Source organism: Mus pahari, chromosome 5 (assembly GCF_900095145.1).
Source record: "Mus pahari chromosome 5, PAHARI_EIJ_v1.1, whole genome shotgun sequence".
In the NCBI taxonomy this organism is placed as follows: Eukaryota; Metazoa; Chordata; class Mammalia; order Rodentia; family Muridae; genus Mus; species Mus pahari.
The window spans coordinates 161,818,564-161,844,932 of NC_034594.1; the positions used below are offsets into that span (position 1 = coordinate 161,818,564).

Below are 26,369 nucleotides of genomic sequence, written 5' to 3' on the forward strand. Positions count from 1 at the left end.
GTCCATGGGAGGAGAAGGGAGCACCACACAGGGAATAGTCCATGGAAGAAGGGAGAACCACACAGGGAATAGTCCATGGGAGGAGAAGGGAGCACCACAGGGAATAGTCCCATGGGAGGAGAAGGGAGCACCACATGGGGAATAGTCCATGGAAGAAGGGAGAACCACACAGGGAATAGTCCATGGGAGGAGAAGGGAGGTGTCGGGAAGATAAAGCTCAGCCAAGCATCTCCAGAAGGTGCCAAGGGGAACCCTGGGAGAGGCCAATCCATTGCCAGGGAGGTGCACCCAGGCCAGCGGCCTCTCCCTGCACCTTCCCTCCTGTCTGCTGTCTTCCTCCAGAGTCACTGTTCTGTGACAGTAACTGCAGCCAGAAGATGACTAACCCACTCCCGGGCAGGGAACAGGGCTCAGGGACCGATGGAGAAGCCCCGCCCCCACCCACAGCATCCTCATAGACATCCAGAAACCAAGGCTTCAAGGACTGGCGCTTTTATTCTTCCTCGGTCAGCTCCGCAGAGCATTCCTACAGGCACAGAGGGAAAAATCGTTACATTTTTAAAGCTCAATCTGCCCAAAATATATATTCTGTGAACTCATGCCATGGCCTTTAGAGAGAAGGCAAGCATCGGAAATGAGCTTAAGGTCAGAGCTGAACGTGAACCTGAAATACAGCACGGCAAGGCTTTGCACAAGGCTGGGGGTGACCCATGAGGTCGGAAATATTCAAGTCCTGTGAGTGAGGTTGCAGACGGAAAGCTGGGGTGCAGTCAGTGGCTCTCAATCTCTTGCTTGATCTCAGAGATGTACGGATGGTCCTTGCCGTGAGCTACCTCCATGATGGCAATGGCCTAGGGCAGAGCAAAGGACATAGGGCGGATGAGGCCAGCAACTGACATCCCTGCTGCCGTCCCACAGTCCCGTCCCACAGCACCCAGCTCAGCAGGGGTGCATGCTGCCAGTCGGTGCTTCAGAGTCCAGTAGGCAAACCACCTCTCACAGGCTCCTTCTCACCCTGCAAAGACACTCAGGGGAGACAAAGAAGGGCTCACGTCATCCCCACGCGCTCTGAACCCACTATCCTCGGCGTTTGGGATGCCGTGGTGCTTTCCAATGGTGACCTAACCAGAAACTCTTCCCCGGTGTCACTGAGAAAACAGATGTGACGTCAACAGAAAAACACACAGCTCACACTTTATCCTAGCAGGACCCTGGGTCTTCACTCTCCACAGACGCTTTGGGAGATGTGGGGACTGGGCTAGACTGGGGCTGCAGTATTTATCTATACAAAGTGAAGCAACAGACCAACTCTGAGGTCACACTGTGCCGTCAACGTCCATGAAAAACACAAGGAGATTCCGTATCTCAGGAGGGGGAGTCGGTCTCCAGGAGGGGTTCTCCACACAGACAACAGGCTGGGGAATCCTTGGAGCTCAGTGCAGACTGGCCTGACCCAGTCTGTGACCTGCAGGTCAGTGGGAGCCGGACGACCACGGGGACTGTCCTGAGGAACTATACCTGAGGCCGTCTTCTTGCCTCCATATTTATAGACACACCTGTACGCGAGCAAGCACGAGGACACACACTAGATGGTAAACCCGTGGGAATCCCTGCACTTTCTGCACAAGCGTTTCGGCCCCAGCATGGCTGATGAGATTAAAGCTTCCAGCGTCAAAGGTCCTAAATGAAGGACCACCACACACCCTAGACTCCTCAGGTAACCCGCTGGAGTTGTCCCCATCTGGAAAGGCTATCTCAATTCTGTAAGAGGAGCCCATATGTGACTGGCTTTGGTGAATGGAGACGGTGGTTAAGTTCATTTTAGAATTTCCCCAGGTCACGCAGTCACACTGAGCGGCTCTCCAGATCCCGCCCTTTGACTTTAGACTGGGTACTGGACGCTCAGGCCTAAGAGGCAGGCAAGGGCTGAGTAGAACTCGTCTCACAGCAATCCTAGCTCAGCCCTCTTGCTATGTGCGCTCCTATCCAGAGGGCCTGGGGCAGCATCGTGTACCACCTCCGCCTGCCGAAAGCACCCCAGAATGACATGACCAGAGGGTAGTCCACAGCGAGTCGCCCTCAGTCCTGCAGCCACTGGCCTCCCAGGGCACAAGGGCACTTGGGAAGCAGAGCTGACCGCCTGGACACCCAGCCTCGGGCCCCAAACGTACCTTCTTCAGGGCCTTCTCACCGGCCGCTTTGTTTTCCAGACCCATGTACAGTCTTCCCAGCTTCAGCCACATGGAGGCCACGTTGAGGGAGTACACGGGGTAGTGCTTACTGGGAAGGAAGAGACGACAGAGTGCCACGTCAGAGTCTGCCGGCCTCTCCCCAGAGCCCACCCGGTGCCCGGCAGAGTGGGAGGTGGGCTAGTGTGCGCTATCAGAGGCACTGTGAACGCCCCGCCGTTTCCTTTCGGATGAGGCTGCATCAACACAGCTTCAGCCCTAACCCAGAGTCTGCTTCAGCTGTCCTCGGACCAAGGCACCAGGGACTTGTCAGAGCAAGTGCTGCTTCCACACAGACGGCAAAGAGGCCTCCTCCCTCCCACTAGGAGGGACACACACACGTGCTCACGCATGAGCACACTCACATAGCATCTGAGGAACCCCACTGTCTGCCAAACCTTGAGCCCTCTGATTTCTTGGTCTGTCTGTCTGTCTGTCTTGCTCTCGCTCTCACTCTGCTCTGCTGTCTAGCAGAACTGTGCGTTCAGTTCAGGTTTTGTCTCTGTTTTAAACTCAGGTCTGCCCAATAGAGTCTGCCAAGAATGGGTCCCAAGAATGACCCATTTACAGAGCCCAGAGCCCAGGATACAGCTTCTGTGGGCGAGTGAGTGTGCAAATGTGGAAAATGTGCATCCTCCAGGTCAGTGTGCTCTATTCTGTCTACGCTGACACTGTCCCAGAGACTGAAGACAGAAGTCCCAGGCAGGGGGAGGTGTGCTGCCTACAGGAAGCCTTGGGTTGTGCAGCGCCAACCACCGTCTCCACAAATCTGAGGCCTGGGATGCTATCTGCCTGGGTCCCTCTCTGAGAGGAAGGTTTGAGGTCAGAGAACTTCCCCATCCCTCTACAGGCAGGGTCAGAGGTCTCCAACTTGGTTCATTCCGGGAGCAAGTTGGAACACCTGGCGTCCTCTTTGGCTCCCCCTGCTGGCTGTCCAGAGCACAGTGGGTAACCGGATGGCAGAGATCAGGGGATGTGGGGGCCGACCTCACAGCAAGTTCCCAGTCCTCTTAGACTCACCAGGATCGCCAGGCATGTTCTGGGGGAGGGGACTTCCAGCCCAATGCTCACACTGCTCCATAGCTCACCCCCTAATGTGCAGGCCTTGGGGAGCCCTGCAGAGAGGGGTCTCAGCCTCGGAGTGGCTGGCCACACACGATGACAGTGCTGTGGATTCCTACCTACCACAGTCTGGTGACCCGCTAGGATGGGCCATTTCTCTGGCTCAGTCATTATTCCTACAAATGGGAATCTCATCTTGTTTTATTTGAGCAGGAGGCGCCAGTAGTCACGGCCAGACCGTGAGTCCTAGAAGCTGGTGAAATGCAGCTGGGACTACAGTGTGCAGAGGCAGTGTGTGGGAGGGGGTTGGGAAGGAGGCTGTGGGCCNCCCCCCCCCCACCCTCTGCCTCCACTCACCAGGTCACAAGTGTCACTTAACACAGAAGAGGCAGGCGGGCACAGATATGAACGACTGATTTTCTAACCCTGGCCTGAGTGGACTTCTGTGGGTAGCCTGTGACACTCTGCCTCGGGAGGGAGCTCCCTGAGAGGATGAGGGGAGCCCAGTTCAGTGGGGAGAAGCCCTGAGCCTGCATGCAGATGTGCTCACTCCAAGCAAGTCACCCAGTTCTGCCCGACGCTCACCTGTACGGCTTGATGATCTTCTGCCCGTATTTCAGGGCTCCCTCCCAGTCTTGCATGTACAGGCAGACACCCATGGCCTGGTACATCATGTGCAGCATGTACACATTGCTGTCCTCAAACACGGAGCTCATCTTCTCCTGGCTAAGCTCGCAGATCTCCAGCAGCTCACTAGGGGGTGCTGAAGCGTCAAGGAAACAGGCAGCATCCTAGGTGGGGCGGGGCATCCCAGGAATTCCCTTGAATTCCCTCATCCAGGCTGGGGGCCTGGGCAACCCAGTACCTCATATGAGGAAGCTGTGCTGGCACAGAAACATTTTCTAAGTACAGAGGGCAACCCCAGCCCAGGCTCTCAAGAGGTCTCTTGAATTAGGAGGCGATGTGCCTCGTGGGCCTCGGGGTGCAGGCTGCCACCCTGGCTGTTCAGGAGGCCAAGGAGGAAGGAACTCAGGTTCAAAGCCTGCCTGGGCTGTGGAAGGCGTTCGGTATCAGCCTGGATCATGCCTTGAAAACAGGACATGTTTCAAAATAAAGCCTGAAGACCTGAGGCAACGCTTGAGTTACTGCCCAGCCTGCCACCCTCCCACGTGGTTTTCAACAAGCCACTGGATAAAAAAGAAAAGGAAGGAGGGCAGGGCTGAGACACAGCTCAGCGGCTACACACGTGCTGGGCATGTGCAAGGCCTTGGGTTTAATCCCTAATAATGACAAGAAAGAAGGGGGGAAGAAGCCTCTGCTTCCTCCCGCTGCCCTCTGGGGTGCAAACCCTAAGAACACAGTACTGTGGACGAACACGACCGACAGTGTCCCCGAGCCATGGCTGTGTATCTAAGGAACTCTTTCTTCCTGGGCTTGGTAGCAATGGCCACTTGTCAGTGTGCCGTGGACGGGGCTGAGGTGAGCAACGTTCTTAGCACTCTGCCTACCTGTACTAAAACATCAACAACATGGCTCCTCTGGAGGTAGCTTTCCCCCACCTGGCACTCCTGACCACTGCAGTCTAGTGGGGACAGTCCCTGCGGGCAGAGCCAACCCCTGCTGGGGCCATCCGCCTTCCCTCAAGCACACAGGAGACCATCTTCCTTTCAAAACTTGGCTCCTCCCCTCTCCTCTCTCTTCCCAGCTTCCCACTACACCCCGCCGGTGAGACACGGTGCTGTGTCCCAGGCCACACAGAAAGGTTATATTTGTAGTGCTTGGCCCTCCGGAACTCCTCGATGACATTGCGCGCATATCTGACCATGTCTCTGACGGCTTCTGCCTGCGGCGGGCTGCTGAGCTTCCGGACTTCCACCTTGGCTTTGTCCTGAGGGGGAATCCACAGTGTGAGACGTCCCCTTGTGTGTGGGGGAGCTGCTCAAATCATTCCTGTGTCCCCACAGACGCAGAGGTTCTGGGTCTAGGGGGAACCCCACACTCTGCTCCCTTTTTATAAAAACATAAAGTGAGTTTCTGACCAGTCTTCCCTAGGCAGGATCCTAACTGCGTTTTCTGTGGGTCCATGTCTGTCTGTCAGTCAGGACAGACCAGTGAGCAGGGCTGGCCCTGCCGTGTAGAACCTGGTGACAGGTTCACAAAGCCTGAGCCTGACTCCCAGATGCCTCTCCCCTCCCATCTCTTTGGGAAGCACTCTGTGTGTATGTGTGTGTACATGTGCGTGTGTGTGCCTGCCTCAGTGGAGGCCAGAGGTCAGCTTGAGGTGTCATTCCTCAGGGGCCATCCACCTTGGTTTTGCACAATGCACGCGTGTCAGGGGCATGCCTTGGCAAAACCAAGCAGGGTAGAGGAGAGAGGGGTGTCCTGTCCTCCCTCCCACTCACCTTTCACTGAACCTGAAGCCACACTGGTAACCAGAAAACCCCAAACCCCAACAGTTTTCTCTCTACACCCCCTACATACGCACGCACTCCAGCACTGTGATTATAGGGACTGGAGATATGCATGCCGCCCCAGCCATCGCCTCACTCCCACCCTGCTTTTTGAGACACAGTATCTCAGTGGCCTGGACCCCACAAGTAGGCTCCCAGGGTCCCCCCCCCCTCCAAGTCCTCTCCCTGGCACAGTGCTGGGATTGTGAATTTATTTCATCTCATCTGTCTTTTTTGCATGTGCTGTGGAGTCTGAAGTCAGGCTTCTGCAAAGGCAGCACTTTGCTGAGGCCGTCTTCACAGCCCAAGTGACTTTCTAAGAAACAGGAATCCAGCAGGTCTCCCTCCTGCACAGCAGGGCCTTGTCTATCTGGATTCCCTCTGCCTGACTTTGTCACACAGGTTAAAAGGATCAAAATACCCACTGTGTGGGGAGACAGGTCAGGGGAGGCGGGGAGAGCTCGGAGCAGGGACCCTCTTCTGTCCCATCAGTGAACTGACCTTGTCCCTGGTTGTACACTCCCGGCACTCACAGGTAAAGAAATAGGAGTCTCTTAGCCGGTCGTTCCTATCTTCTGTTGGATACAGCAGGTCGATATAGCTGGTGAACACCTGGGGGTGGGTGAGAGGCCAGAGGTCTGCAATAGGGAACGCAGTTCCTACCGCTAACAGGGCTTTGCCAACCTCTGAAGGGGGGGAGAGGCAACAGGCCCCGCAGAGCCACCGCGGACGGTCAGTCACACTGATGGTCACACTGCTAGCTCTGGCTGAGAAGCTGTGGAGCTCATCTCCCTGAGGTGACCAGAAGGTCTATATGCTAAGTCCCTACACTGGCCACTAAGAGGAAGAAGGACCCTTCACCTTCCCTCACCAAGGATCGGGCCAAGGCTGGGTATGCGCAGGGGAGAACAAGGCCTTAGACACCGTGGTCTGCTCACCCTTCCTCCTGACATCACGTGGCTGGAGGGCAGGGCAGCTCTGAGTGTCTTGGGGCCGTGTGGCACACATGGCTTCCAGGAGGCACAGCAGCAGCTGCGACCCTGCTGGCCATGGGACTCGGAAGCAGTCACTCTGGGTCCCTTTGTTCGCTTGGCTTTGCCTTTTATAGAAAGGTCTGGAAGCAAGAGCTGCAGCATCAGCCCTTCTGGGTATGCACAGCACTTCACAGACAATGCAATATGAAGCCTTTAAGTATATAGCTCGTACTTGAGAAGCATACGCTAAGACTTCATAGTATCTTAAATGCGTTTACAAGTTTGTGTGAGAGGGACTTCATAGTTATCCTTGGACACGTGTGGCCTGTTAGGCAGCATCATGGGGACGGTGGTGCCTGCATCCCACACAACCAGGCACTGTCTGAAAGTCACCAGCGTGGCAGGGTCCATGGGCCTGCCAGGCAGTTGGGGACACCCTACAGGGCTAGCTGCTGTGGTAGCAAGTGCCTCCTTACTCAAGAAGCAAGCCTGGGGCATATGTTGGTTCCATCTAATGCCAGGAACCTAGAAGGGAGGCACAGCCAACCCTTCCCTGCAGGCAGCATCAGGGAGCCCTGGACAGGGACACAATGCAACCAACAGGAGCCTCCAGAAGATGGCGACAAAGGCCACCCCAGCTGCGCCACTCAAGGCTCACACAGCCTGCCCAGCTCACTAGCCTCTCTAGGTAGTCTGCCAGGCGGGCCATTTCATTCTCAGTTAAAGAGGCCTCGAGGTCATCTCCACACACCCAGTCAGGACCCTCAACATCCTGGCTCCACACTGGATCCCCACCTCTTGCTGGATTTAGAGACGGGGTGGAAGGAGGCTTGAATGTCAGCTGTGAGCTGCTAAAAACCTTCCAGAGAAATCAAAGCTTGCATCACATAGCACTGAGGATCCTCCTTAAAGTTTTAAGTATTCAGACGTGTCCTTCAAAACAGCATTGCAGGTTCAAAACTCACGCCAGAAAGCATAACCACACACAGCACCAGACAGAGAAGTGGTTCAGGGAACAGGTGGTAAAGAATGTGGCTCTCTACCTCCTCTACATCAGGGAAGGAAGCTGATGGAGCCTCCTGCCAGACAGTGCCTCTGTTTCCTCGTCGGGGCGTGTGACTGGCCACCTCTAAGAAGGGAACCGGAAAGTCAGGCCTCGTGGACTGTGGACTGTGCCTCTTTAGCTCCTGCCGGGCTATATGTCCCACCGCTGTGGTGGCTGACACTGACTGGCCGTGACACTGTCAGCTGGACAGGACTGTGTCACACAGCGAGACCATTCCCAGACTTGCCGCTTCTGTTGGTCATTTTATCACCACAACGGAAACAGTAGTGAACGCAGGCAGCAATGTTTTAGAGCTTTGTGGGGTGTTATGGGACAGGAAGGAACTCACTAGCCGATTGTCTGGCAACAGGGATACCCAGACTGTAAAATCTTAGATGAGATCTTCACTGCAGGAGACTGGAGAGAGAGCTCCGAAGTTTAGAGCATTTGTTCTTGCAGAGGTCCCCGGTTCAATTCCCAGCACCCACCTGGTGCTGTAACCCCAGAGGCATGCATGTATAAGCATGCAAAGTAAAACAATGAATTTGAAGGGGAAAAAAAAAAAAGACTTTAATTCAAATGTATTTCTTGCTTCTCTCTGGCCAAAGGAAATGACAAGCACCCATTTATTTGGTAAGGAACATCAAGCCAGGCCCCACATCTGGAAGGTAACCCAGGAAAGACCCAAGGACAGTTTAGCTATACTCTCACCTCGTCTCCTGGGTGGATCTCCTGTACGGCTCTGACTTCTGCCAGGGTCCCTTTGTAGGTCACAATGACATTCGGGCAGCAACTGTGATTCATCAATGCAACACTGCCAATCAAAAGTGAAAACTCAAGTTGTCTGCTGTGGGCTGGCTGTTGAAGTGACTTACTGCGTACCTGTTCGATGAGTAAGAGGAGCTGAGCCTATGTGAGATGGACATAGCATATAGACACCAGCTCAGACTACCCTGAGAGCATGGTCACTGAGCATTTAGAAAAACACCTAGCCTTTTCCTTTTGTTTTGTTTTTTAAGACAGGGTCACCAGTAGCCCTGACTGGTCTAAGAATTCACTATAAATTCACTCCGAGACCTTGAAGGCTTGATCCTCCAATGTGTCACCACGCCCAATTTATGCGGTTCTGGGGCCCAGGCCCAGGGGTCTGTATATGGTAGGTGAGCGCTCTACCCTGGCGAGTCACATCCTCAGCCCAATGGCTGTCATGCCACTCTTTTCACTATACTCAAATATGAAAGCTGCTCTCTAGCTATAAATGAATAACAACTATCCTGAGTATTCTCTCTGGACAGACAGACTCACAGACAATGCCTGCAGCTGGGTGCTCCCACGTACACACAGGTGCAAGACAAAGGGGCTGGCTTTTTGTCTAAGTGGATCATTTCTCAAACGCTCCCTTCAGATGTTGAGAAATGCCATCTGCTTGAGGGAGGATGGGCTGTGATCCTCCTACCCCCTAGGGCCCCAGAGAGGCGCCTCAATCTCCAAATCTGGGAAATTGGGACATGGCCGCTCCTGCTGCTGTCTGCCTTTTAGGGACAGTGACAGGAGAGAGACTCGCCTAGGTGAGATGCTTTGAGCTTTCTGATTATTTCAAGGTCAAAGTTCTGAGAACAGAAATTTCTAAACTACAGGGGAAAGTGCTTGATCTCACAGATGCTGCCTTTGAAATCACGCATTGATGTGCTTTCAGTCCCAAAGGATTTTTCCCCAATTAAAAATGCCCAGAAACCGGGGCTTATGCTCTCGTGGGCACGCCTGCCCGTGTCACCACTGGGAGGGCTGGCACTGCCTGGCCCATGAGAGACTAGAACCCTTCTCTTACTTGCCCCAGAATTCAAAAAAGACAAAGGGGTCTCAGGACCACTGAAGGTTTCTGCCCCATTGTGGTATGTCTTGGAGAGAAGCGACCCTCCTCTATCCTGCCTGCTAGAGGCTGAGCAGAGCAGGGGACGAGCTTCACAGCTGGCAGGAACGGGTAGCCGGCTCTTGCTCTTGCTCTCGTGGAGGGACAGCTCTACCTTGGACTACAGTCGACTTAGGTTCCTACACGGACGCTTAGGGTGTCAGGTACCGGGATGTCTGCTCGGCAGAGCTCCCAAAGGCGCAGGTTAAAAGCAAAGAAGAGCAGGGTTCTAGAACTTTCTTGGAAAAGTGCTAGGCTGTCTCTCTGGACAGAGGTTGTGGGGATGGCACTAAAACAAACAGGCAGGCAGCTCAGGATCCGCAGTTGTCATTTTTGGCTGCCGTGGGACATGGTGATGTCTCCAATTCAGACCTCCTCAGACATTCATAAACAGCCCACAGTGCAGAATTCAATGGCTGGCTGGTTTGTCTTCGCAGAGCCCATGCCTGTCCTTTTCTCTGTTCTCTTCCCAAAAGTCTACGAGAATCTCTGCCAAGAGGCACACTGGTCCCCTCCGCGGTTCTGCCTGCAGCTGACCTCGTCTAGCCTGTACCTTTTCTCTCTCTGGAGAAAGCTGCCCAAGCCAGGGTCTGCTCACTCAGGTCCCCTTCTCCTGACTTCCCTGATGCCTGCAACCCTGCAGCAGACACACACACCCAGCACTAGTGCATGGAATGGATGCCTGCAGCCCTGCAGCAGACACACACACCCAGCACTAGTGCATGGAATGGCAGGTGAGGAGCAGCAGGCATGCCCAGGGGACTTCAACAGAACCCCAAACACTCCCACCCCCTTCATCGTGGAATGACAGTGTGGATCTGTTCAGGATGCACAAAGGTTTCCCTGGCTCCTCCTGTGAAATAGGGACCAACTGTTCTGGAATTTCCACATGATCTAGCTGGTCTTTCAGGAATTACCCAGATATTCCGGAAGTCAGGAGGGGGAAATGCCTGATAATGCTTTGAAAACTTTCTCTAGTTTACTATCTCAGCCTAACCTCCCTCTAAACGATGCCACTTTCTACTGGTATTTTCTAAAGCAGGCAGATGGGCAGGAGTTCATACATTCTCTACCTAAACCACGGTTAATCTTTGCATGTACAATTAATGTCTCGCTTTGAGCATAAGAAACAAGATCTCAAGAGCCGCAGCCCAGCAGAGAGCACACTTCCCAGCAAGCCACAGGCTTCTCCGCACAAATACTTCTTCGCAACTGCTCTGGGGCTGGTGGGATGTCTCTGCCACCGCTCTGCTAACTGCCACCTCCAGATCCTTAAGTGGAGGGGAAATATTTTGAAATCTGACAGATTAAAAAAGCTGTCTTAATTCACTTGGAGTTTCATGTCTGCCACACGCAGTCAGGTGGGTTATGTAAAAAAAAAAAAAAATCAAATTAGTGTTAAATAAGTACAAAGGGAAAGAAATGAAGTCAGACTCAACCTACTCAGGAAATATCGCCGATCCCAAATGAGAGAGCTCTTCATCTTCAATAGTGAAGCCATTACAGTTCACCTGCAGCAAAACGGGGGGCGTGGGGTGAGGGGGTGGGAGGAGAGAAACTTCCAGTTACAGATCCCCCTCCCCCAACCATCAAAGGCATGCAGGTGTTCCTGTGGCCAAGGCATCCTTTGTCCAAATAAAATTTACCTTACATCTTAGTGTCAACAAAGAGAAGCAGACATGCTGGGGTCAAAGCTCCTCTCCGTGCACTCAGAGCGCTCCTCAGAGTTAGAGTGGTGTGGGGACACCGGGGTCCTGTGATGGGGCTTATGGGACTGAAGCCTTGTCCGTGTGTCAGGAAGTCAGGCTGCCTTGTGGGGAAGAGCTCTAGTGAGACCATGGTGTGTGCGTGTGTGTATGTGCACGTGTGTGTGTGTGTGTGTGTGTGTGTGTGTGTGTGAGAGAGAGAGAGAGAGAGAGAGAGATCCCATGTCCCAATCATATGCCCTTAGAAAAGGAAACTTGTAACCCAACGTCTCCCTCAGGAGCTGAGGTGGTAACTTCGAAGCACCTCCCCACCTGTGGGACTCTGGTCCCTTCTACTGAGGGCAGAGGAACGGAGAACCCGACAAAGGCAATGAGACTTTTGTATTTCAGCCAAATCGATCCCTGTCCTTTTCTTGCCTTTGAGATCCCTGAGAGTAAATGGTGGTCCGAGTTGGGCTGGGGAGGAGGCTCAGTCAGAAGGTGCTTGCCTTGCAAGTATGGGGACCTGAGTTGGATCCCTGCAGTGTGCACTTATAATCCCAGCACGGAAGAGGTGGAGACGGACAGATTCCTGGAGCTCCTTGGCTGTCTGTCTGGCCTAACTGGAGAGCTTCAGAACCCAGTGACAGGTTCATCTCAGAACACCAAGTGCCCTGCACGTTATCACGACAATTCTGCAAATGTCTCTTTCCACACACAGCGCTAAGCGTGATAACGTGCAGGGCACTTTACACAGACGGACAACCAAGGCAGCTTTTAGCCTGTGAGAGACGACAACTCCAGAGTTGATCTTTATAAGGCCTGGAGACCCAGTGTCTTCTCTTTCTGAAGGATGTGAGAGCAGCCAGAGTTACGAAGCCGGGCAGTGATGAGGGCTGAGGTGGCTGGGCCAGTGACTGACTCGGTCCCTCTACTTCTCAGAGGCCCCACCTCCTCCCAAACTTGGAGACTGGATACAGTATCTTGCTAGCATGAATACAGCAGCCTATCTTACAACTATGGAAACCAGAGATCCTGGGTGCACATGGCCGAGTGACTGTTCAAGGATGTGAGCGGCAGCAGGGGAGCCAGGCGGGGCACTGATGAAGCACATGGGCACATGATGAAGCTTCTGCTTGCTCCTTCTAAAAAATTTTCTATGCCTGAGCTGGGGTGGTGTGTGCTTATGTCCATGTGTGCTTGTGTTTGTGAGTGTTATGTATGCTTGCCTGTGTTTGTGTGTGTATGTGTGCATACACGTGTGCGTGCATGTATGTATGTGTGTGTACCCATGTGCACATCTGTGAGTATGTAGGTTCAAGGACAACCTCTGGCACCAATCCTTATCTTCCACCGTCTGAGACGGGGTCCCATGTTTGCTGCAGCAGAAGGCAGGCTTGCAAGCTTCTGAGTGGTCCTTCTCTCCCTCGTCTACTGCTGTAGGACCACTGCTGGGAGGACTGGTGCTCACGGCTACAGCTACCTGTATGGGGTCCTGGTCCTTCCCCTTGCATGGCAAGGGCTTTACTCGATAAGCAATTGCTCTAGTCTCACGGTTTCTCATGATAGCTGCATCTATTAACTGTGAATGTGGAGATTTCCTATAAAGCTAAAGTGGTACTGGAAACATTTAGGAATCCTGGCACTTACCACAGTGAAAGCCAAAATTTTACTTACAGTACTTGAGGCAAGAAGGAAGAGGAAGAAAAAGAAAGAAGAGGGGCACAGGGGAGAGAGAGGAGGAGGAGGAGGAAAAAGAAATAGGAGGTGGGGGCTACAGGCTCATAATCAATCCCAGAGACCAGGGATTCCTAAGCAAAAGACTGCACGGGTGTAGTGGCTATTCCTGGTTGTCAACTTGACTATATCTGGAATGAACTACAATCCAGAATTGGAAGGCTCACCAGTGACCCTAATCTGGAGGCTGGGAGATAGAAGTTTCTGACCTGGATCTTGGTATGGAGATCTTGAGGCATAGTGGCTATGGATTCCAGAAGATTAAGACAGGGAGATCTCCGGTTCAAGGTCATCTGGGATTAAAGGTGTGGTGGCATACACCTTTAATCCCAGATGACCTTGAACTGCTAGATGCTTGGACTTCCATTCACAGCTGCTAATGACCTTTGTTGGGAGTTGAACTGCAGACTGTAAGTCATCAATAAATTCCTTTACTATACAGAGACTATCCGTAAGTTCTGTGACTCTGGAGAACCCTGACTTATACAACGGGCCATCTCTTCATTCTAATTCCAAGGATCCTGACCATGTACATAGTTGGTACTTTAACCAATGGCTGCCAACCCACATTAGGTAGAATTAATTGGAATTTTCTTTCACTCCATAAAATTTCTTTGAGCAGGAACTCCATTCTTAGGTATTACTGGCTATGTACTAAGCAAAATGGCTTTCTCCTGCTGGATGGCTGCTTCGGTGTGGTACCCACACTGGCCGATGATAAATGCTTGCTAAACCAGAGTGAAAGGGAGATTAAGAAGAAATATCGAAACAGATGGAGGGACGGTCAGCTCCCTGGCCTTTGTGAACCGAGCCCTTTATCCACTCATCTGCAGTCCCTCCACTGTGGTGGCCCAGGCTGGATTGGCCTATTCCATCCCCCCAGGGGGGCACGCTGACATCGATGTCTTCACTCCTCAGTCCTTCACTCCTCAGTCCCTCCCCTTACTATGTGGGAGTGTACGTGCATCTTCTGCTGGGCGCCTGAGTGTCCTCGCTCTTCCTTCTGGAGACTTGGTGATGGTGTTTGAGCCAAACTGCACAGTGATTTTCCTGCCAGCCTTCCCTACCTTCCGAGATATCCCTGGAGAAACAGGAACTAGCACATTAAGAAAGATGCATGGGCTATGGTGGTTTTTTTTTTTTTTTCCAGTCAAATCAGGCGTGAGTGCCTTGCTAAAGCTATTCTCATAATTAGCATTTAAACTAGATGTAGACTGCGCACCAAAAATATACTTCTTAGCCACACACAGGTTTGGAGTGATTAAAACACAGCTCAGAAGCCTGCAGTCACCGTCAGCTGCCAACTGCTAGAGCACTGCAGGGGCCCCCAGAGTGTCCAAGGCTCAGGGGTGGAACAGTGCGGGTGCGCACGCGCGCACACATGCACAGCTGGGGGGCCAAGGTAGGGTCAGAGCGAAATGAATTTCCCCCTAAAATCCACATGTGGAGTCTATGGGAGGGGGGCAGGGAGCTTTGCATGTGGCTCAGTGGGTGGAGTGTTTGCCCAGGATACAGGAAGCCCTGAGAGTGGTGGTGCTTGTCTATAGTTCCTGAACTCGGGAAGTGGAGGTAGGAGAAGTAGAAGCTTAATGCCCATATGTACTGGCTAGTTTTGTGTCAACTTGACACAGCTGGAGTTATCACAGAGAAAGGAGCTTTAGTTGAGGAAATGCCTACATGAGATCCAGCTGTAAGGCATTTTCTCAAGTAGTGATCAAGGGGGAAAGGCCCCTTGTGGGTGGGACCATCCCTGGGCTGGTAGTCTTGGGTTCTATAAGAGAGCAAGCTGAGCAAGCCAGAGCAAGCAAGCCAGTAAACAGCATCCCTCCATGGCCTCTGCATCAGCTCCTGCTTCCNGACCTGCTTGAGTTCCAGTCCTGCATCCTTTGGTGATTAACAGCAGTATGGAAATGTAAGCAGAATAAACCCTTTCCTCCCCAACTTGCTTCTTGGTCATGATGTTGTACAGGAATAGAAACACTGACTAAGACACCATCCTTGGCTACAAAGCTTGATTCTAGCCTGAGCTCTATCAGAATCTATGAAAAGAAAAGCGGGAAATGAAGCATGAATGTGTGCATGAACAGTTTTGGACAGATACTAGAATTTAATCAGCATAAAGGTTATAAAGGAATAAATTATCTAGTTATGTATAGGTATGCCTATACCCCCACACACATACATATACCTATAATATATAAGTATGCCTATACACACACACACACACACACACACACACACACATGCCTACACCCACACATACATACATATACCTGTATGTGTGTTCCCTCAGGCACACAAATGGCTCACTTCATTTTTCCACACATACTTGACTTCGATGTGAACGTTCAGTTTCTCATGTGAGCCCCGTGAGCCACACTGGTAAAGGGAGGTCTGCTTTCTCACAACTGTGACAAACTGCACTCTCTCATGGGAGCATGCCCTGGCGAGGAAAACCTCCCATATATCCAGGCTCCAAGGGCACTCTCTGCCCTCACCCACAACCATCACCTCTGGCTGTCGCGATGATTAATACTGACAGCATCTAGAGTTGCTCCAGAAACCAGCCCCTGGGCATATCTGAGGGGTGCCTGGATTAGGTTAACCAAAGAGGGAAGGCTTAACCCTTTGGTTTATCATGACATGGCAAGGGCCAGAATGAATGAAGAGTCCCTGATGCCCTCCCTAGCCCTGGCTACCCACATTCCCACCATGGACTGTACCCTCAAATCACGAGTCAGATTAGACTCCTTCCTAAATTGCTTGTTGAGTCTCTCATCACAGCAGTGGGGCAGACAGTAAGGAACAGATGCCGGGGCGAGTGTGGTGCAAATACAGGAGTGGGCCTGAGGACGTCAGGGCTTCTCCCTGATCGTGTGTAACCAGAAGCCATGATGCCTTGTACAAGGAGTAGCTTTCTGATTATGATAACAGTGGCTGAGATGTCTCAATTTAAACATGAGGTCTGTGGATAATCCACTGAACCATTAAAAGTGGTTCTCACTGGAGCTGAACCAAGAAAAGACTCCCTTCTCCCTTCCGTGTAGAAGAATGCGTAGTGTGTTTTTACCATGTGGAGTATGGGTGAGCGTCTCCATGTGGAGTGTTTTCATGTATGTAGCACAAAGGACAGAGGACAACCTTGGGTGGTGCTTCTCGGACGCTGTCCATGTTTCTTGTGTTATTTTATGTACATGAATGCTTTGCCTGTATGTATGCACAATGCGTGCCTGGTACCTGTGGGGCTCAGAAGAGGGCCTAGCTCTCCCAGAACTGGAGGTACAGATGACTGTGAGCCAATGCACTTCCCCAGGGGTCCAGACCCTGTCAGATGGATGCCCTCCTGAGTAGCTGTGGGAAGGTCTTCCTGGGGGCTGGCACCCTTCCTTACCTGGGCGAAGAGCACCACGAGGCTGCTGTGATCAGGGAATTCCAGGTACTTGGAGTAGAACTGGTGGAGAGCCGCGATGTCACTCTGGATAAGATCCTTCTTCTCATTGTCTAGCTTGTCCAGATCTGCAGGGAGCAACCCGTTACCACAGAAAGCCTGGGTCTTTCCTGTTATAAACAGTGTGTGTGTGTGTGTGTGTGTGCGCGCGTGTGTGTGTGTGCGCGTGTGTGTGTGTGTGTGTGCGCGCGTGTGTGTGCGCATGTGGTGTGTGTGTGCGTGTGTGTGTGCGCGCGTGTGCGTGTGCGTGTGTGTGTGTGTGGGATCACACCCGCCCAGCCCCACAGAACACCTTCCCATGACTTGGTGTAACTGGCAAATCACCCCTTCCTCCATCAATCAGATGTCACTGAGGTGTGACATTCCAACCAACCATGAGCCACCCACTGTGAAGTAAGAAAGATGCAACTAACTGTAAATGACATCCAGTCTCAATGTCCCTCACTTTAGGCCCCTGGGATCTGGGTCACAGCCAAGGAGCTGGGTAGCTCTGACTTAATGCCTTTTGGTAAGGCCATCTGGACGAGGCAGAGGAAACTGGTCGGTAAACTGTCATGCCCAAGGTTGTCCTCTGGCTTCCATACAAACCTGCACGTGAGTGCATACACACGTGGACATGTGCACATGTGCACACACGGATTTCAGCTCTTTCCTAGACTGCAGAGCTGCTAGGACTGGAGACCACCTAGCAGGCTGGGAGCAGGAGAAGGCTACCTCGTGACCTCCGCCCCCCCAGCATGTCCTGACAGACTTGTACACTCGGGAGAAACAAGGCTAAGAGCTTTTGTTTTTGAAAGTCACCATCCTTACTGAGAACAATTATTTCTGCCCTCAATACCATCAGATGCACGTTAAATCTGTGACTAAGATAAATGCTCGTCCATCGGAGGAATACTTACGTGACTCAAACTCCCTCACAGCCAACAGTTTCTCTGAAGGTGTCCTCTCTGGGTGGATTTTCTAGCAACCGGAGACAAAAATCAGAGAGGAATGTCAATGCCTGGGGTCAGACACAGCTCTTCCCTGGTTATGTCCACATGAAGACAACACAGCCATGTCCAAGGAAGAGATCTACTCGAGGAGTGGTGCTGCGTCTGTCTGACCTCCAGATCCAAAGGGCTTATTTTAATAGCTTTTAAAAGGGTCCACTGTACCCTAACACCCTGACATACCACACACACAGTAGGCTCAGAAATGCTCATTACAGAAAAGAACGGGGCCACAAAACAACTTTTTAGGGTCCCGACTTGAAAGGATTGAGTCTACGGACAAACCATACTATTTATTACTCTTCTTTCTAAAAAGGAACAAAATGAAACCCCATCCATTTCCCGCTTTCTTTAAGCATAGGCTAAAATGATCTCAAATTCCCCATTTCAAAAGGAACACTCTAGGTTGTATCTGCAAGCGGAGCCTCACTTGAAACGCACGCTGCCTTTGTTCTAGACACCCTAAGAGGAGCTAACAATAGTGAACCCACGAGGCTTTGAGAACATGAATAAACTTGGTGTTGACAAGAGTTCAAACGCAGAGCTCAGGAGCTGGCCTGAGGCCTGGGCTTTGTAATCTGGCCATTCAATTTGGGGATACAGGTGGCTGGCTCTCCCCTCCCTCCTTAACATGGGAAGCTTCCCTTGGGTAGCTGGTCGCCTGTCTCCCTAATCCTTTGCAGGCTCCTGGAATACAAATGGTCTGGGTTTTTAATTACCTGCTCCTACGGGGATGAAGAGATGGTCAGGTACCTTTTGAGTTAACAGTCGATTAGTGGGATTATAATGGAAGCTGAAGGGAACCTCTAAACTCACCCCAGCTCTCAGACTGCTCACCCGGGAGCCAAAGCCAGAGTGGACATCTTTCATTCACAAGGCACACTTCTGTAAGAAGTCGTCCTACCCAGGGGTGGCGGGGTAGCATACATGTTCCTTCTGAGTCCTCAACACAGCACTGCCAGAGACCCCGGGAAGGCAGGGGAGGAAGGGACTGGTTTCCCAATGGGCAGGGCTTGATACAATCTGAAGGACCGGTCACCCCAGACTGTACCAGTCACATCGACCCCTGGTCCTCGTTCTGCCATCGGCAAATTCACAGAGAATTGTCATTTAGTAACAGGCAGTTGGCCTTCTCCAGGAAAAAAAACAAAAAAACAAAAAAAAAAACCCCACCCTCATGTTTGGGTCTTAGTCTGCAGGCAACCCCTGCTCTACTTACTCGGAGGCGGTCTTTTTAGTCACCTGACCCCAGCTTAACGCAGTGGAAAGATGACCTCAGAGTTCTAGAATGTTCTACTGCTGTTTACACATTCGGGATGCTAAACCTGATCTGGGGACGAGCACACGCCGATCGTTACAATCATACTCAGATTAAAACCACAGCAGCGGACTGGAAGAGGAGGTGGGAGCTGGAAGGGACGAGAGAGCCAGAGGCAGATGGAGGGAAGCTTTAAAACCCATCTGCAGCTCAGAGGCCTCGCTGCCAAGGCACGCGGACATAGACAGCAAGGCCTCTGCCCTCCGCAGACAGACACACTGCCGCCTATGCTCCCTTACACGTCAGTGGATGTCAAAGATAAGCCCTTCGCATCCTCCCACTGACTACAGGACCCAGGCCTCTGCAGAGGAGGCATGTACTCCTCACATGCTTAGGAAGGACTGGCCGCACATCAGCCAACAGTCCCGAGAGGTGCCGGGAGGAGTGCTCGGGGCAGCTCCTCTCCCCCTCCCAGGCTCACCTCCTCCTCAGCCTCGCTCTACCCCCACACACTCCTCTTTGTCTGTGCATGACATCAGGGCCTCCCTCTGGGTCCTTACCTGTCTACACATAGGTGGGCAAGGCAGCAGAGGTACAGAATGACACACAAGATAGGGGATAGGCTGCCTCCACACATCACAAAGCAAAGAGGGGAACTCCCAAAGCTTCCCTGACCCGTCTGGTTCATTGGAAGTTCTAGGAAATTTTCACAGGTCTGGTCTTTCATGCTGTAAAGTCATGGCTATGTTTTCTGTGTTAAAAAAAAATCCCAGAGAAAGCTCTGGACTGACCTGCTATGGGTGCTCTGGACTGACCTGCTATGGGTGCTCTGGATTGACCTTCTATGGGTGCTCTGGACTGACCTGCTATGGGTGTGTTCCTCTTCTGGGGCAAGGAGGAGATTCAAGCAAAGCCTCCGCCCAAGTGCCTTCCCGTCACGTGTGGGTGTGACTGAAGCTCAAGTTCAAAGATATTTAGCCACATGCTCAGCCTAGTGCAGCCTAGCTCAGCCAGTCATCTTTGTGACCTTTAATGAAAATTCAAGTAGCAGGACCTTCTCCCATTTCCTCACCTGTTTGGCCAGAATTCTTGCTGTGAGCCGCACAGTCTCCGAAGGATTCCAGTTCTCCCCCAAAACAACCATGGACGAGCATTCCAGCTTGTGCAGGGGCCAGTCTTCCTTCTGAGCAGGTTTAGAGGGAAAACTGTCAATGTATAGACACATCCACATAGGGAAATAGACAGACGGGAGGGGGGCGGGTGGAGACAGAGACAGACAGACATGCAGACACACACATGCACACATACACAAATACACAGGGGCCAGTCTTTCTTCTGAGCAGGTTTAGGGGGAAACTGTCAATGTATAGACACATCTACATAGGGAAATAGATGGGAGAGGGGGGCGGGCAGAGACAGAGACAGACAGACAGACAGACAGACAGACATGCAGACACACACACACACACACACACACAAATACACAGACACAGAGATATACATATGCACACACATTAACACACACAGATATGCATACAAACATATACACAGATACACAGACACATGCACAAAGACACACACACAAACACAGAAATACACTCAGAGACACACATACATAGACTAAGGGATGAAGAGACCTGCAGTATGTCCCCCAGTCAAGGTCAAATAGAGCATGCCTCCACTTGGGAAGCTCAGGAATGTTCACACACTAGAGATAACAACACACCCGAAAGACAGACACAATCCCTTAGCTTTGATCCTCTGACTTCTGGCTCGGTCAAGGTGTGTTTTGTTGTTTGGGGAATTGTTTTAAGGGTCTCGTGCTGTAGTCAGGTCGGCCTGCCTGCCTGCGATGCTGGTGGTGCTGTAGTCAGGCCGGCCTGCCTGCCTGGCCTGCGGTGCTGGTGGTGCTGTAGTCAGGTCGGCCTGCCTGCCTGTGGTGCTGGTGGTGCTGTAGTCAGGCCGGCCTGCCTGCCTGTGGTGCTGGTGGTACTTTTCCAGCTCTGGTCTTAGGTTAGGACAAATCACTGATAACAGTCTCTCTTGCCATTTTGTACAGATGAGGGTATGTTACAGACCAGACTCCAGCAAAGGCATCCACTATATTACTTCCTATCGCCTTTCTGCCTTTTTTGCTCCTGGTAAAGGGGTGAAGACTGCACACTCATCAGTGGAGGGGTGGAGGTGCCGTCTGTGCACAGGGAAGGGGACGGGGTGTTCTGAAGACTCTAAAGAAAATACTTAGGGATGAAGGGCAAATGTCAGCAAAGCCTGGTGGCAGAACCATGAGAGGCCACTGAAAACTCCCATCACTGCCGAGGTCACTGCTGATGATTGGAAATCAAAAGCAAAGCAGGAAGAGCAGTTCTGGAGGAGCACTGGGAGAAAAGAGGTTTTGGTGGAGTGTTTGCTGAAGAACGAGAGGAGTCAAGGGAAGCAGCCATCTTGCTCAGTTGTGACTATAAACTTGACACAGCCTACAGTCTTCCAAGAATGGAAGCTTTAAATGAGGAGTTCCCTTGATCGAGCTGACCTGTGGGCCATATCTATAAGAGACCATCTTGGTTTATGATTACAGTGAGAGGATCCAGCCCACTGTGGGCGGCACCATCCCTAGGCAGGTAGGCCTAGGCTGTATAAGAACAGGGTGGGGGTCAGAGTGAGAAGTAGGGGATGGGGGTAAGCACAAGCCTGACTAAGCCAGTGAGCAGCTTTCCTCCAAGGGTTCTGCCTCAGTGCCTGCCCTGGATCCTGCACTGAGCTCCTTCTATAGTGGCAGAAATGGTAAGGGATTTGGGAGGAAGGAGGGGCTGGGGACAGGGGAGAGATTGAGAAATAATATTAGGTGTTTGTGTACTTTGGGAGCCCAGAAGCACTGTCTTGTCCACAATGGAACTGGCCTGGCCTGTTCTTTCCTCTGCTTTCCCCAGCTCAGGAAGCAGCAAGTCCATTCTTACAGAAACTTGCAACAAACGCCCGTACGTGCGTGTGCGTGTGCGTGTGCGTGTGCGTGTGTGTGTGTGTGTGCGCGCGCGCGTGTCCCTTCCACCCTCACACATGGAGTGGGGTGCAGAGACTCATCCTCCTTTGCCAGCTCGCCGCGATCACTGTCACATTAGCTGAACACTTGTTTTTGTCCTTTGCCCTATAAACACCAGAGAGCAGAACAGAGCCTCAGCTCGGAACCCTCCTAGATTTCTCACCTTCCACATAAGGGCTAGTCTCAGCATGACGTACAAGGCCATGGGGACGGCTCTCTGGCCGGCCTTCCCTCCACATTTCCTGGACTCTCTGATGCCCTACGGTCATCCTTCCTGTCCCTCTCTCTCTCGAGGGCCCTTGGGCCTGCAGTATTAGCTGTCTAGTGCTGTCTCCCTGACTCCTGCCGGTCTCACACCTCTGCTCCCCCATGGTCAGCTTTTGGAGAAACCTGCCCCAAGCTACCAAAGAGCCTCTCCCCCGCCCCGACGCTCCCTTCCACCGCCTTCTGCTTCTTAGTTCTCCCCACTACCTGCACATCAGCCCCCATGAGAATTAAGGCATATCCCCTATGTTATTCACAGTGGGGACCCCTGGTCTTATACCCAAGCCTGCCATTCGCGGGACACTCAGTAGAGTTGCTAAGTGACTGTCTCCCTGGCCCCTCTCCTCCACTAAACCCTAAGGGGAAGACAAAATCTGTCCTGATTTACTGCAGCACCTGGCATATCCCTGGGGCTCAGGTTCTGCGCCAAGATGCTCACGGAGTTAAATAACGCCACGCCCGATATAACTGAGAGCAGGGACAGGGAGAAAATGGAGGCACCCTTGGGAGCACGGGAGCTGTTTTTAGCTGCAGTCTACACCACAGAGCATGAGGAGGAGGCAGAGGAGGGAGCGGGTGGGGCTCGCTCTACAAGGCCAGCAGACTCCTCTGCAGCCAGGGCAGCCACAGGGCACGGAGGAATGGATGAGGAAGGCTTGTGGCAGCTGAGCAGAGGTGGCACCAGTAGGCAGAACGCAGAGGCAAGTGCCACTGGGCCTCCAGGAACTCATGAGAAAGCCTGCATTAAGACAGGTTCTCATGGTAGCCTACTCCATTAATCCCAGCACATGGGAGGCAGAGGCAGACACGTCTATGAGTTTGAGGCCTGCCTGGTCTATAGAGTACGTTCCAGGGCAGCTAGAGATAGAGAAACCCTGTGTTGAAAACTTCAGGGTCTGTACCCTACTGGTTTCCTTGACTGAGAGGAGCTTGGTGTTTCCCAAGCATCAACTCCTGGGAGAAACACTAACATTTATCAAAATGAATCAATTGTATCAATATAACATACGTATTCATATAATTTATTTAAAATTAATACTCATGTAAATAATACATCACATTGACTTCTATGGTGGGTCTGTCTTCCATGGAAAAAGTAGCTCACTGAACTTCAGGAACACTGAGGCTCTGAGGCAGGTTGGCTACCAGCCTGGGGCTCTAAGAGACCCCCCATTTAGTTCTGCAGCAGCTATGGCAGTCTATGCAGCCTCTTAATCCCCATGCACCTGTCTTCGAGGCTGTAAATAACATGATCCTCTCGTTACTTAGCAAGTCTGGAACTCGGCGTCTGTGATTTCACACCTTCTAACAGTGACAATCAGACCAAAGCCTGAAGCCTGTGTTTCATGGGGGCCTTCAACCTGGGCAGTGGACATTCACTCAGACAGACAGGTCTTGCAGAGGGAATGGCAGCAGACAGCCCACAAGAAGCATGCTCAACAGTGCCTGGCCTGTGTCCACTCTTAATTGTTAGTCATTAAGCCAGCCTTGCTGCTGACATCAGAAGGGAGAGGGGACTGAGTGTGTGACCTCAAGGAGTTCCTGACCATGTTAGAACAGGAAAGACAGAGCTGGAGTAAGCAGCATCAGGCTAGGCTTGCCACAAAGATGATTAGCATTAGGGCCAACTCTGGTCCAGCTGCGATTCCTTTTGAAAGGTGAGGTGAGATACAGGGACTATGGGAAGAGTGTCAGACATGTCCTCCAATGACTCTGTTCATTTTTATTTTAAAAGATTAGGGCCTGAAGAGATGGCCCAGTAGTTAAGTCGCTGGCTGTTCTTCCACAGGACCGAGGCTCAGTTGCCAGCACCCACATGGTGGCTCACAACTGTAGTTAAGTTGCTGGCTGCTCTTCCGCAGGACCGAGGCTCAGTCGCCAGCACCCACATGGCAGCTCACAACTGTCTGCAACTCCAGCTTCAGAGGACCTGATGTCCATTTCTGGCCTCCATGAACACCAAATTCAAATGTTTTGAAAAAAGGAGAAGTAGAATCTGGTAGAAATATCAGATAGAATTGGGCATTTTGTTTGTTTTCTTTGCTTTTTGTTTATTTTAGGACATGGGTCTCTCATATATAGCCCAGGTTGGTCTAGAACTCCCTAGAAAGCCAAGGCCAGCCTTAAACCCCTGCCTTCCCTCTCAAGAGCTAAGCGGACAGGAGAGGGTCAAGCCTGACTTCCATGGTGCTGGGGACTGAGCCCTCCTGAGACCAAGCCACAGCCCCATGAACTCCACTCTCAGTTCTCACTGAGAGCACTTCCACCAGAGGCCACTGCCATAATGCAGTGTATGAGAAATTGTAAAAGAGAATTACAGTGTGCAAAAATTCTAAAAAGGCAACCATATATTCTCTTAAAAATACTTTTCAGCTTTTCTAAGATTTTTTTCCTAAGATACAAAGCTACCTTTGTATCCCCTCAAAGCTACTACTACCTGACTGCAATTCTTACAAAACATTCTTAAGATACAAGCTCACTTTCCTGAGAAATAATATGCACACTCAGAAAAGATTCAGAAACACTTGAACCCAAATAGATGCCACAAGTCTTTTCCTTGAGGGATAAGGCATATCTACCACCTATCTATAAATGTCTGTCTGTCATCTATCTATCTATAAATGTCTAACTATATCTACCTATCTGTCTGTCTGTCTGCCTATCTATCTATCCATCCATCTATCTATCTATCTATCTATCTATCCATCCATTCATCCATCAATGTCTATCTACCTACCTATCATCTATCTATATATAAATGTCTATCTATCTCTACCTATCTATATAAATATCTATCTCTCTATCAATCATCTATCTATCCATCCATGTATCTATCTATCAATCTATGTATGTCTCTAGACTATACCTCTGAATTTTCAGTAATAATATACTGCTGGTAAAATAAACTGAAGCACGAATCCATGGCAGAGTAAGAGGTGGTAGGGTGTTGTGCTCATAGTTCTTTTCAAACTGCAACTTAATTTTCTTCCAATATAATAAGCATAGGTACCTGATTCCAGTGCAGGAGAAAGGATGCATCTGGATGCAATGTGAAGGAGCTGTCTCCCTGTGCACACACACTGTGAGTGGAGGAGCTGTCTCCCTGTGCACAAACACAGAGTGAAGGAACTGTCTTCCTGTGCACACACGCACTGTGAGTGGAGGAACTGTCTCCCTGTGTACACACACAGAGTGAAGGAACTGTCTCCCTGTGCGCGCGTGTGCGCGCGCACACACACACACACACACACACACACTGTGAGTGAAGGAACTGTCTCCCCGTGCACACACGCAGAGTGAAGGAGCTGTCTCCCTGTGTACACATACACTGTGAGTGGAGGAACTGTATCCCTGTGCACACACACACTGTTGGAGGCACTGTCTCCCTGTGCGTGCACACACACACACACACACACACACACACACAGTGAGTGGAGGCACTGTCTCCCTGTGCACACACACACACACACACACACACACACAGTGAGTGGAGGCACTGTCTCCCTGTGCGCACACACACACACTGTGAGTGGAGGCACTGTCTCCCTGTGCACACACACACTGTGAGTGAGGGAAGAGAGGAGAGGTGGGAAGGTACTGAGATTTCTGCTGAGCCAATGAGTCTGCCTTCCTGGAGGAGACATCCCGATTCTTGCTCTGAAGCCCCCCCTTTCTCTCTGCAGCACATGGGGTTTCCACTGTTCTAAGCTTTTTCAATGGTCTCCTTGCCTCATGCAGATGAGACTTGCAAGAACATGCCACAGGCTTCGGCTCTGCCCCCATGACTGCTGTGAGGGAGAGTCAGAAGGCCCATCATGCCGCTGAGCCACGGTAGGCAGGGAAGTCACAGGTCTTGGGGAGATGTGCTGGACTCCCACTCCTTCCTTCCTGGTGGCCTGGGACAGGTGGAAAGTCGAGTGCTGAGGGCGCAGCTGGGCCTCAGGACTGGCTTAGGAGACCACAGTGGGCTTCACCAGCACTGGCCCGGGAATCTGGACTCGCTAGGGCCTACCCAATGACGACAGGTCCAGTGAGTACTGGTCGGACACTTCCTGAACTCCAGCCCTGGCATTACCCTGCGTCTCTAGGCATTATTTCTCCTAAGCCCTCATGGCCATTCTGTTACAACACATTGCTCCACGACCATTTAGTTGTTCTTTACTAAAGGGGGAAACCCCCTGTGGCCATGAGCCTCTTTGTTCAGGAGATAGACAATGAAGGAAGGAAGGAAGGAAGGAAGGAAGGAAGGAAGGAAGGAAGGAAGGAAGGAAGGAAGGAAG

At 51.7% G+C, this 26,369-nt stretch overlaps 1 protein-coding gene across 1 annotated transcript in view; it reads right to left on the reverse strand.

Annotated features, from left to right (window-relative positions):
• Positions 1-482: 482 nt before the first annotated feature.
• Smyd2 (SET and MYND domain containing 2) overlaps positions 483-26,369 on the reverse strand; it is a 41,045-nt gene continuing 15,158 nt past the window's right edge. Inside the window, exons 2-11 of the mRNA XM_029538711.1 lie at positions 19,858-19,968; positions 17,438-17,498; positions 16,482-16,606; positions 11,112-11,179; positions 8,471-8,573; positions 6,242-6,352; positions 5,058-5,178; positions 3,876-4,050; positions 2,172-2,280; positions 483-851 (exon numbers count right to left, since the gene is read on the reverse strand). Of these exons, the coding sequence (XP_029394571.1) occupies positions 771-851; positions 2,172-2,280; positions 3,876-4,050; positions 5,058-5,178; positions 6,242-6,352; positions 8,471-8,573; positions 11,112-11,179; positions 16,482-16,606; positions 17,438-17,498; positions 19,858-19,968 (1,065 nt within the window). The 3' untranslated portion in view covers positions 483-770. The remainder of the gene's footprint in view (positions 852-2,171; positions 2,281-3,875; positions 4,051-5,057; positions 5,179-6,241; positions 6,353-8,470; positions 8,574-11,111; positions 11,180-16,481; positions 16,607-17,437; positions 17,499-19,857; positions 19,969-26,369) is intronic.